Here is a 12,675-nt window from a genome sequence, read left to right on the forward strand (position 1 = left end):
ACATGTGTATTATGTCAGTTATGAAGTACGCAATAAACATTTCTCTCCCCATGCCCACCCCACTGCTACTGTATGCTTTATAGCCATTTCTACATCCCTGAAATGTTAGAGCAAAAAAACAAAGACATTCTGTCAAATCTAATATAACAAAATAAATACTCTGAGCATGTACAGCTTCAGATTCATGTGCAGCTCACTTAAATCCAGTAGTGTAGGGGAAAATTCAGAAATGCAGGGTCCCTTCATGACAGTCACAGCCACACCCCCTCACAGCCATGCCCCCTTCTAAGATTGTACAACCTTGTAAGATATACAGCCTTCAACTAGGATCCAAAAATAGTGCAGCTGAGAGTAAGGCAGTGGCATTTCAATTGGATGTCTGAGAAAAAATGCAGGGGTGTTAAAAGCTTTTTAACCCACTCTCTCATTCACACACAAACATTTTAAGTTTTCAAAATATGACAATCCATAGAAGCTTCATCCTCTCAAATCAGTTCTCATGGACAGATCCCTTCTCATTTAAACAGCCCCCTTGCACACTCCCTTAGTGCCCCAACATTGCCCATTAGCCTTTCCTAAGCTCCTTCATTATATCTCCCCCTCCCCCTCCAACAGAAACATCCACACACCCAGCTGGCTCGAACTACACACACACACACACGCAGTGGTGTAGTGGTAAATCTGGAAATGCAGGAGCTCATTGTGACAGTCTCCAAGGGCAGTCCAAAAATTTCAGGCAGCTGTGCCAACCCATATCAACAAACCAGTTCTAGGAATTTTCATCTCCACCAGGAGCACATCTTTGGTAAAGCAAATAGGTCTTAATTGCCCATTCCAGACCAAGTCATCCCAAATACTTTGCATTCCAACATGGAATAATATATTGTTGCTTGGAAAATTCACTCCCCCCACAGCGGCAGTGAGGATTTCAGCTAAGCTCAGAGGGAACAGGGAATTCTGAGCGGGGGTGGCAGATGACATCAGAGTCCCTGCTAATGAAAAAGTGCTGGGGCTGCACCACTGCTTAAATCATGGCACCAGCATGACTGCAGCAATAAAAGGGAGTTTGCTTCTACAGCCTTGATGCTAAACACATTTACTTCAGAAGAGACACCATTTTATTATAGGAGGGGATATTATAATTCTAAAGTAGAAATAATAAAATGAACATCTGTAGCCATGTACATGCACAGCTGGCCACCCCTGGACTATACTTCTTTCTGTTTTAAAGTGAGAAAGGATGCTGTGGTGAGCAGCATCAGCCTTGGTGAGCTGGCCCAGGTGCTGACATCAGGCCTGTTTGCCGCTGCCCACTTCATCAGCCACTCTCTGGACCCATCACTGGGGGGGGGGGGCTTGCTGCAACAATGGTCCAAAAGCATTATTTTCATGCCAACCCTTCGCAGATAAACACTCAGTGCAGCCCTAATCCACAGGTCCTCTCGTGCAGCAGCACACTACACACAACTTTGCATGAAAATTTTGGCAACCACAGCAATGGAACAAAGTACTAATCTTGGCTAAGGGAAAGGCCAAAAGTAGAGTACATTCAGAAGAGTAAGATGAGAGAAAAAAAATACCTTAAAAGCGGTTGAGTGAAACCCACAGCTCACTTCCTTTACATAGCCGAGAGAGGGAGAGAGAGAGGTCATTGTGAGAAGTCATCGTGAGGAGAACTCAGAGCAGCAATTATGGGGCTTTTCTATGTCTTGTCCTTCTCTGCTGCTATTTTTCTCTTCAGAATGCAGAGTAGTAAGTGATATATTTTCCTTGTTTGTTTGCTTGCTTACATTCAATAGATGGAAAACAGGGCTGGCTCTAGGTTGAAAGGGGCCTTCAACAAAGTGCTTGCAGTCGGCCCCCTCCTACATGTGTGGGCAATGAGACTTACCTCCCTCTCAGCAATTTTGTAAAACTTGGGCAACCATTCCTTGGTTGAAGGGAATAGTATTGAATGCTATAGGGAAGCAACTAGAATTTTTGTGCTTTTAAAAGAGTCCAGATTAAGGTTAGATATTCTTTATTAATTAGAGTATCAGTAAGATCCATCAAGGTATTTACTGGATGAAACTGATGTGTAATTTAGCCCTTTTCTCTAGCTTCCAATTTTCTCTGGCCGAGATGCAGCAGCCGGTCTGGATATTAGTTCTTAACCTAGGGCAAAATACCTATCTATTTACATGCTTACACATTAATATCCCAAACCTTTGTAAGATGCACCTTTGTATGATGCCCAGGGTGTCTTACAAAGCAGAAAGAAACAATAAAGTGCAATATAAAAAAAATAATAATAATAAAGCATATGAACGACAACAAACTAAAATAGGAACACTCCATTCAAACAGACTATAAAATAAAAGTTCCTGTAAGTTTAAAAACAGTAACATCAACAGTTCCTGAACAGCTGGGAAAACATAAATGTTTTTGCCTGGTCCCTATATTATATTGATTATATTATTTATTATTGCCAGGCATCCAACATGGTGTACCATAAAACATCATTAAAGCTTCTCATAAAAGCAAGAACACAAGCAAAACAACACCAAAACAAATTAAAAAAAAATAATTCCAGGTCTGGTCTACAGATACAGAAGAATGAGGTGGTACAATGAACACTGCTACATCAGATTGTTTGTGGGGATAACTTCTGAATACTTCTACTACTAAAAAAATAACTCTATTAAAGTTTTTTCTTTTTTTAAAGCACATCAGGGAGAAAGATTCGAACCCAGCACAATTTTGATGTGCTAGCTTTTTACTTGCAGGGTGTACATTTTTAAATATATGGGGGGGCATTCAAAAATGGGATCCCCTCATACATCTGAAGTTTTCGTTACATGATCAATCAACTTTTTTTAAATTGATTTGTTTTATATCCCCCCTTTCTTCCAGAATTGTTACTCAAAGCACCTAACAATAATAAAATACAGATTAAAAATAAAATCTTAATTAAAATCTATTTCATTCTGCTGGAGGTGTAGATCTAGCCAAAGAGAGAGTGAGAAAAATGGGGCCTTATCTGCAGATGTTAAGGTATGCATACATTCCATGTAAACGAATGGTATTTAGTTATATGCTTGATTTGTTATTTTAGTGGGCTTTAGCAGACCCACTTTATTTAATAAGGGGTAGGGCAAAAGATGAGAAAAATATTGCCCCTACTTTTGGGATGGGGGATTGGATATGAATGCTTCTCCATTTTTTATTTTTTTTATTTTTTTTAAAGCAGAAAAAAGAGAAAAAAAATTTAGAAAGCAAACACAGCAAAATAGTACCAGGCTAGGACTTTTCTCTATGATATGCTTGCTTTTTTATTGAGGGAGTTTTTGATATAGTGGAAGCATTCAAAGGCTATCCCCACCCTGCAATCTATCATAGCACAAACTCTTAATTAAAACACTTACAGTCTTCATTATTTCCATATGATGTTCTCACTTTGGGCATTCTACTGAGCCAAGGTCAACTGCTATGGAAAGTTGCATTAATATTCCTTCTCTATTTGCCCTTTATGAAATTACATTATTTTTCAATTAGCCTGCAACACAAAGTCTATGATACAATATGAATCTCATGGCTTATTTCTATTTAGGTCAATGTGCGGATATAATCGGAGGTAAAGAGTCAGTCCCACACTCAAGACCTTATATGGCTGCCCTCATCAACACAACTCACCGTCTAGGTTTATTCTGTGGAGGTACTTTGATAGGAAAGAACTGGGTGTTAACAGCAGCCCATTGTTATTCGTAAGTTTTGAGAAAGATTTCTACTTTACAAATCAGTTCTCAGGGTCCTTTAGGCAAGCCGGTTTGCCCTTCTTTAGCCAACTAGCAGAATTTGCTTTCTAGTGTGAGCTGCTAATAGTGGTTGCTTGGCATAGGATCCAAGAAGGTTCGAAGGAGAAGGAAACCCAGTGAATCACGGGCTGGTGCAGGTTCACACAACATGATAAGCCACACTTAAGAATTGAGTATGGGTCGAGTGTGGGTTTTCACTGACCCGTGGGTTGTTGTTGAAACATGGGTTGTCATATTGTCTGAACCCAGCCACAATAACAAACCATGGTTTGTTAACCATGGACAACCCACAGTTCACAACCCAACAACTAACCATGGGTTCTCTTCATGGGTTGTGGTTAACAAACCATGGCTTGTTATTGCAGCTAGGTGCAGACAACATGACAACCCATGTTTTGACAACTCACGGTTCAATGACAACCCACACTCAACTCTTGAGTGTGGGTTATCGTCTTGCGTGAACCCATTCATAGTGTGGGAGAGGGACATGGATAATAGTTCAATATGTAGTCCCAGGTGAAGGGTTGTGGGTCGGTTCACACCACCATGGAGGGGGAAATAAGCTGCAGTAGCTTATTTCTTCTTCACGTGCCTATCATAATTATCCTTGCCAGCGTGGCTTGGCCTGTCGTGTGAACCCAGTGAGGGTGGCTGGTTGCCATGGTTAGCAAGTTACCCAGAACTCTACAACAGCCCATGGGTTCTGGGTGGCTTGTTAACCATGACAACAAGCCATCCACACTGGGTTCGCACATGTCAAGCCACACAACAGACGGTAACTATGCAAATCCCTCCAGCACATGACAGGCATGTGCGGAGGGGGAAATAAGCCACCGTGGCTTCTTTCCCCCTCCATGATAGTGTGAACCATGTCAGTGTGGGAGAGCTCATCAGCCAGGGGGGGAGAGACTGACATAATTTCATAAATGACACTAAAAGGCACTTGTGAACTTCTCTTGCATCATCAGTGCCATGTCTGAATGTGGTTAATCTTCTTATCTTGTCTTATCTTGTCTTATCTTGTCTTATCTTGTCTTATCTTGTCTTCTTAAATAAAGGGAAGTGTTTGTTTGTATGTCATCAATGGACTCAAAAAACATACATCCAGTCGTTATGAAACTTTTAGGATTTGTTCTACCTCTATCTGGACTGGTTTCAGGCATAGTGAACATTTCATCCACCATCTTGAAATAAAATGGCAGCCAATCAAATGTTTAACAGATTTACTGTTTCAATACCATTTGATCGATTCCATCCAAACTTTGTATCATGATTCAGCACTACAGTGAGCAGATCTTAACCATTCAAAAAGCACTAGAAAGTTAATTAAAAAAAAAGGTAAAGGTGACCCCAGCCTTTCGTGTCCGATTCCAGGGTGTGGTGCTCATCCCCGTTTCTAAGCCGAAGAGCCAGCGCTGTCCGAAGACGCTTCCGTGGTCATGTGGCCAGCATGACTGAACACCGAGGTGCACGGAATGCTGTTATATTATATTATATTATATTATATTATATTATAATATAAAATAGTTTATATTAACTATAAAGTTAATAGCCCTTCGTAAAAAAAAAAAAACCCTGAAATTGGCTGAAAAGTAATATAAATACAATGCACAGATACCTCCATGGCAGAGACCATGCCTAGGGGTTCCAGAGGGCGTGGGTTCACTCAGATGGGGCAGACACAATGTCTCCAGCTCTGACAGGTGTGTCAGGCTTTACTGTATCAAACTAAGGGCTTTTCCCTATCCATGCAAAGCTGGGTCTGGTCGCTAATGTAGGATAAATTGCAAAGGAGGAATGATATGCACCTTCTAACCAATGTAGTTTTGGACTTTCTTGCAAGCAGGCTGACAATGAGTAATATAGCATAACATCTGAAACATTACAGACATTACACATCACTAATTACAGGGGAAAAAAACAATGTGAATTGTGTGCCCTGCTTCAGAATGTACATGCACAAACTATTTTTAAAGTCTGACACCTGAGTAAGCATGTTTAGGATTGCAGGCCAATTATACCTAGAAGGTATTGTATGAAAAACTGTGTAGAACCCAGAACAATTCCAAACAAATTTAAAGTGTGACAAACTTATCAGCAAGTGTATATTAGTATTTGCTTGAAATATTAAATACATTAAATTTTTGTATTTGCTAGAAATGAACTTTGGTCAAAAGCTTTATCCTTTTTTATCTTTCCAGGGGAACAGAAAAAGAATTCATACGTCAAACAACAGTTATTCTTGGTGCTCATTCATGGGTTAAAAAAGAAAGCAACAGCACTTTAAAATTGTTCAAATGTTTTCTCACCCAGCGTTTATTAGTGTCACGAAGGGAAATGACATAATGCTTCTAAAGGTACATTTTTAAAACAAGACATGAATGTTCAGGGGGCAGAAATTAAATTTTGTATCTCTTTTTATGTTTATCTTTCATGTCCAGTAAGCAACACATGCTTCATCACAAAATCGGTTAACCGAGACTGAGGGTGCTTCCAGACAGACAGCTCCCACTGCTACCAGTCAAAAGGCATTGTGCAGCTCTTCCATCTTTCTTTCTTTAATGGATGTTCTGTGGTTTTAATTTCTGTGAACCACCCAGAGAGCTTCAGCTAAGACTTTTTGACATGGCAGACTTTGCTCCACTACCCAGGAAGGGTACAAGGGCAATAGCATTTGCCAGCACAGGTTTCCTGGGGAGACCCACTGCGCCAGCAAATGCTATTGGCATTGTGCTAAAGGTCGCTTATGCTAGTGCAACATCATGTACATTCAGACCAGTGTCAAATTGAATACTGACCTCTTTTTTTGTTTTTGTTTCCCCTCAAATTCACACGGGAGGATTTCAATACCACTTTGTACCGATCTCCAAGATTTCTGATCTGCTAAAGGTTTGGGATATTTCTTCTTAGAAGAGCCAAAGCAATTGGAGGAACTAATATGATATCTTATATTAAGAAATCGTCTATCGCTCCAACACTATATTGTCAAATAAAAGGAAACAACTCGGGCCCTGCGACAAAATGTTGCAGTACGGAGCGCTCCTAGTTCAGCTTTCCAGCCATTCCATTTCCCACCACTCCCACCCAGTTATCATAAGAACACCAGAAGAGGCATGCTGGATCAGACCAAAGGCCTATCTAGTCCAGTATTTTATTCCCGCAGATGCCTGCCAGATGCCCATGGGAAGCCTTCAACTGAGACAAAGGCACAGTAGTGTATCCCAGTATCTGGTATTCAGAGGCAGACTAACCCCAATACTGAAAGTAATATACAGCCATCAGGACAGGACTAGAAAACATTGATAGCCTTATCCTCCATGAATATAATTCCCTTTTAAAGCTATTCAAGTTGGCAGCCATCACTACATCTTGTGGTAGTGAATTCCATAGTTTATGCTCTGTGTGGAGTATTACTTCCTTTTCTATGTCCTGAATCTCCCATAATTCACCTTCATTGGATAACCACAAGTCCTAGTATTATGGGAGTATTCGAGCGTTATCATCTCCACACCATACATAATTTTATACATCCCTATCATGCCCCCTCCATTTACCTTCTTTCAAGCTAAAAAGCCCCAAATGTTATAACCTTTCTGCATAGGAGAATGTTTTATTTTCATTTCCTTTCCTAATGGTCCCCAGCATGGAATTTCCTTTTTTCACAGCTGACACATACAAGGTCAACATTTTCATCAAGCTATACACCACAATACCAAGATAACAATCCTGGTCAGTTACAGCCAGCTTAGACCCCACCAGCACATATGTGAAGTTAGGTGTGTGTTTTCTGCCCCAGTGTGCTACACTTTACACTTGCTTACATTGAACTGTATTTGCCATTTTAATGCCCATTCACACTGTTTGGAGAGATCCTTTGGGGGCTCCTCACAATCCCTTTTTTTAGTTAACTATCTGAAATAATTTGGTGTTATCAGCAAATGCGATGCCCTCACTGCTCACCCCAAACTCCAGATCATTTAGAAACAATTGTAAAAGCACCGGTCAGTTTTTTATACACTGGCAGCCATCATTCCATGCCACTGAGTCCTTATGGGTTTGTTTTTGGAGTTCCCTATCACCACCCTTACAATATTTTTCTAAAGATTGGGGGGGATTCCGCAAACCTCAGGATTACCTTGAGTTTTCTGATACCTCCCTCCCATGTAGCGGGGACAAGGCCTGTGGAGTTGCTGCTCAGCGGTGGAACTCTACAGCCAAGCTTCCTATTCCCATTTGCTCAGCTGTCCTACTCAGGAGTATGGAGAGGGAAGATTTAAACTTCCCCTCCCCGCAAGCTCCCCGTTCCATGCTGCACAGCTGTTCAGAAAACAGCTGAGTAGCAGAGAAAAGAACAGCCAAGGAATGAGCAGGGCATAGGAGAGGCCCATGGGCTGGATGGGAAAGCTCTGTGGGCTGCCTCTAGCCCATGGGCCAGAGGTTCCCCACACCTCATCTGTTTTGCTTTATTATTCTTTCAGCTTCACAGAAGTGCAAAGACCGACCAGTATGTCAAAACCCTTGAGCTTCCCAGAACTAGTTCCTCCAGTGATGTCAAGGCAGGAATACAGTGTCTAGTAACTGGATGGGGATATACTAACAATGGACTAAAGGGACTAGCTGAGAAACTACATGAAGTTAATGTAACTGTTATTGAAAGAAGCACCTGCAACGACAAGAACCACTATAATTCTCAGCCTGTAGTGACAAAGAACATGGTATGTGCTGGGAATATGAAAGGAGGAAAGGATTCATGTGAGGTAAGAGTATTCATGTACCCACTATTTTCCTTGAAAGGGCTGTCAACAGATTAAAGAATGAAACCATCTGCCTATTAGCTGTTTGCCTGATAAAATTCAAATTTATTTAATTGATTTATCAACATCTCATATATATCCTTTTCAGATACTGAAGGAAGTGTGAAATAACTTACAAGTTAATAAACAAAATCTACCACTCACTGTAAGAAGGAAAGGCCATCTTTAATATTGTCTTTTTCATTCCTTATTATGGTAGCACGCTAGAACCAAAGTAGCCTCAACAAGTAAACCAAAAAAAAGGGAACTGGTGGGGCTAAACTTGCAGCCCCGCCAATGAAAATCTCACTGATTAGAACTGAGCCCCCAGTGATTAATCAATTAATGCTTTGATTACTCTGTCGATGAAATAATTTCAGGCATTTGTTAGAATGTGGAAGAATAGCCTCAACTTTCAGTTTTACCATCTTGCCTAGTACAGCTGGGCACTGAAGCTGTAACAGCATAGTATTCTTCCGTTTAAGCTTTGAATTCCGTATTTCCTTCCTCAAATCCCACCTCTATGAAAGTCAACAATGACAGATGCCCAATCATCAGAACGTATTTCTTTATACACCATTACAATTTACACGGCGATTTAGCAAAATAATATTTTTAAAGAGAGAGAGAGAAGAAAAAAGTAGATCCCTAACTAAGTTTGAACAGTGAGAGGAAGCAAAAGAAAAAGGGGTCCAAACACAGTAGAGAGAACGGTAACAAAGCAATATAGGGGAGCAGAAATAGGGAAGGCAAGGGAACGAGCGTAACAGTGTGAGTGAATTTACTCACACATGCCTCGGCTCCATTGTGATTGGGATTCAGGATTGAGGGCTTAAGAGCCAGTGAAGCCTAACATTAATACTTTTTAAATGATGAGTCCAGTCCAAGTGGTCTAGTACAGTACCATATAGGTTTTCTCAGAAGTAATCCCTATTGAGTTGAATAGGACTTAGGGAAAACCATGGGAATAGAAGGAAGTCTTCCATAAAGCACAAATGCACAGTCCCTTTATTCAAAGTAACTGATCAGTGGCAAGATTTCAGTCATGTTCTGGCTCTGCAACAATGCACACATGTGAATCAAGGATCAATTTATATAACTGGATTAATCAAGTAGCAAGGTTTTTCCTGAGCTGTTCCATTTGCAACCTGTGTATTTCGGGATTGGTGGGGAGGGGCTGGGGCTTCCTTGCACATAGAAAAATAGCAATCTAAGGAGAAAGGCTTTCTTCTTGATTATGCTGATTTGCATAAAATGCCTGTAAGTATACTTAACTTAGGGCTGGGATAAGCTGTAGCCAATAGCCCCAGCTTTTATTTTCTCTCTGGACTCTACACTTTAGTGGGGAATTGAATGCTTGACTAAAAATATGCAAAACGTAGTACAAATTCAAAGCCTAGCAAGCAAGGAGAATGTTGTAACCGAGGGCAGATCTACATTGCGCCCGCCATCACAATGAATTCGGTGTCCCGTAGGGTTAAATGCTCTCACATTAAAACATGATTATTAACACTCACCCATTTTCCCTGCTGCAGTGCTTCATCGAATGAGCGAGCTCGGTTCACACTCGAGCGCTGTGCTGTTTTCCTGCTGTTTTCCGGCGCGCATTTGTCTGATCTCGGGTGCTAAGCAGGGTCGGCCCCGGTCAGTAGTTGGATGGGCGACCGCCTGGGAATCAGGCTTCCTGCACTGAGCAGGGGGTTGTTCTATCCCTTCAAATGAGATTAAGTTTTACCCCCTCCTATCCCCTGCTCTGGATGTGTTTATTAAAATTAAAGCATTATCCTCACAGCGTACGCGCTGGGTTTTTTGTTTTTTTTCACTCAGCCGTGATAGGCTACGTAAACATTTACATAGCCTATCACAGCTGACTGCAGGGACGCAAATTGCATTCCTGGCCAGCCGGGATTCGCGGCGGAAGGGACGGAGCACCTCCCCCCCAGCCAGAATTTCGGGGGGGAGGGACGGGGCGCCTCCCCCCTGGCCAGAATTTTTTGGGGGGAGGGACAGGGCGCCTCCCCCCCACCGCGAATCAACATTCGGGATCAGGTGAGTGACTTTCGTACATCCCTAGCAGTAAGTGTAGATCCAGCCTTAGTCTAATCCCTGACATGCTAGTTTTAAATGTGCATAGAGGAAGGTTTGTTCTCCATTAATGACAATGATTAAAGGTGCAATCCTATATTTGTCCACTCAGAAGTAAGCCCCCTGGGTGTCCAGTGACATTTAATGCCAGGTCAGTGGGTATAGGTTTGCAGCCTAAGGCAGCAATCCAAATCCCATTAACTAGGGAGCCAACCCCACTATACCCAATGAGACTTAAGCTCTGAGTACATATGCATAGAATTGTGTTCTATTTATGCTTTACTACATTTTCTATATTGTCTGACTTCTAACTAGTTTATAGACATTTCAGACTACCAAAAATGTGAGTCCTGAATGCAACAGCCCTGACCTTTAGCATCGTAGTCATGCTGTGTTAGCCTGCCCTGTTTTAATTTAAAGGTTTACTAAAATCAAAGCATGCAAGAGCTGAATTTTTCAAAACATTGCTAATTGTTGCAACATTATGACCAAAGAGGACTATATAGCAGCTTCTGTGAATGGTAACACCATCCTTTCTCCCTTCCTTTTTCCCCAGGGTGATTCTGGTGGTCCTTTGATATGCAATGGTGTATAAAGAGGCATTGTCTCCTTTGGCAAAAGCTCAAAATGTGGTTATCCCCAATACCCTGGCATCTACACTCGCATCACAAAGGACTTTCTTACTTGGATACAGAAACATACAAGGGGTGACACAGATTGATCACTTCATTTGATTGCTCTCTTTCCGGATACCCAGTCACTGTCATCTTCCACCCCTAACCTCCCATGTTTCCCCACCACTTCTTTGATCACTTTTTTTACCCACAAAGTATCTTTTAAGGACAAAAAGACAGAATAGCCTGACCACGCCTCCTAAGTGGTAGTGCTAGGAGCCCTCCATCTCAAAGCACCCTTAGCTTATGCTCATGTCATTCACATTTGAAGCTGTAACACCACATAAGTTGCTATTGTAACTACAGCAGATTCTTTCTGAAAAATAGCTCTGTGATTAACAAAAAATGCTAACTTCAAACTTTTTTTTAATGGTATCAATGCTTTCCTCAATATTTCTCTGTGTGGTCTATGTACAGCTCCGAGTATCCTAATGATGATGCATCGAAAATGTCAACATTTGTATTGCTTTAGCATATTTTCTTCAATGATTAAAAGTCAATAAAACTCAAAGTAATCTGGAAAATGCTTGTCTTTTGCATTAAAAGAACTCTGTTTATATTGAAGCTAATTATAAGAAAACAATGCTCTGTCCAAAGTCAAAATACTGGCATTTAATGTTATCCTAGAATATTACACTGGGCTAGGGATGTACGAAAGTGACTTATCTTTTCACGGATTCTGTTCATAGGGGGGGGAGGCATTCCGTCCCTCCCCCCGGCATCCTCGATGGGGGGGAGGCGATCCGATCCTCCTCCCCGGAATCCTCGACGGCCGGCTGTGCTCCGCGGCGGCTCCACGGAGCAGACAGCCAGGCCCAGGCCAGGGCCGTCCGCAGCCGGATTTCCGGCCACGGAGTGCTCTGGGTAACAAAAAAAAAAATGCATACGCAAATGGCAGCTATGGCCGCTGCCATTTGTGTTCCTTATTTTTCGCCATCTTAGTCTACGTCAATATTTAAGTAGACTAAGACGAAGAAAAGAAAGGGTAACGCAAATAGTGTAGTGGGCGCTATTTGTGTTCCCCTTTCTTTTCTTCGTCTTAGTCTACGTAAAAATTGATGTAGACTAAGACGGCGAAAAATAAGGAACGCAAATGGCGGCGGCCGTAGCCGCCGCCATTTGCGTACGCGTTTGTTTGTTTTTTTAAACCCAGACGTGATATGCTACATAAGTCTTTACGTAGCCTATCACGTCTATGGGGGGGAGACACAGACTGCAAATGGCGGTGGCGGTAGCCGCTTGGAAGACCAGCCGCCACCGCCGAAGCCGCCACTGGAGCCGCTGCCATCCGGAACATCCACCCCAGGTAAGTCTCGTCCCGAGGGGGAT

General features: G+C 41.9%; 1 protein-coding gene across 5 annotated transcripts; it reads left to right on the forward strand.

Moving 5' to 3' along the window:
• Positions 1 to 1,646: 1,646 nt before the first annotated feature.
• LOC146352093 (granzyme A-like) lies at positions 1,647 to 11,866 on the forward strand. 5 transcript variants are annotated; one of them, XM_084833272.1, is made up of 5 exons: positions 1,650 to 1,752; positions 3,590 to 3,743; positions 5,996 to 6,151; positions 8,273 to 8,551; positions 11,229 to 11,866. In XM_084833272.1, exons 3-5 carry the CDS (start codon positions 6,092 to 6,094, stop codon positions 11,265 to 11,267), a joined length of 378 nt encoding a protein of 125 aa, XP_084689398.1. In that variant the 5' UTR covers positions 1,650 to 1,752; positions 3,590 to 3,743; positions 5,996 to 6,091; the 3' UTR covers positions 11,268 to 11,866. The 5 variants fall into 5 exon arrangements, 2 of the variants coding, with proteins under 2 accessions (XP_084689399.1, XP_084689398.1); XR_014787589.1 differs by having other exon boundaries at positions 1,651 to 1,752; positions 5,996 to 6,683; positions 11,229 to 11,860; XM_084833273.1 differs by lacking the exon at positions 3,590 to 3,743 and having other exon boundaries at positions 1,647 to 1,752.
• The last annotated feature ends 809 nt before the right edge of the window (positions 11,867 to 12,675 follow it).

This window comes from Heloderma suspectum, chromosome 2, assembly GCF_057233095.1.
Source record: "Heloderma suspectum isolate Gila_16-S chromosome 2, 16-S_ref, whole genome shotgun sequence".
In the NCBI taxonomy this organism is placed as follows: domain Eukaryota; kingdom Metazoa; phylum Chordata; class Lepidosauria; order Squamata; family Helodermatidae; genus Heloderma; species Heloderma suspectum.

Coding starts and splice junctions, on each gene's coding strand:
- LOC146352093 (XM_084833273.1), top strand. CDS start 6,092: ATGTTTTCTCACCCAGCGTTTATTAGTGTCACGAAGGGAAATGACATA. Junction 6,152..8,272: donor ATGACATAATGCTTCTAAAG/GTACATTTTTAA, acceptor TTATTCTTTCAG/CTTCACAGAAGTGCAAAGAC. Junction 8,552..11,228: donor GAGGAAAGGATTCATGTGAG/GTAAGAGTATTC, acceptor CTTTTTCCCCAG/GGTGATTCTGGTGGTCCTTT.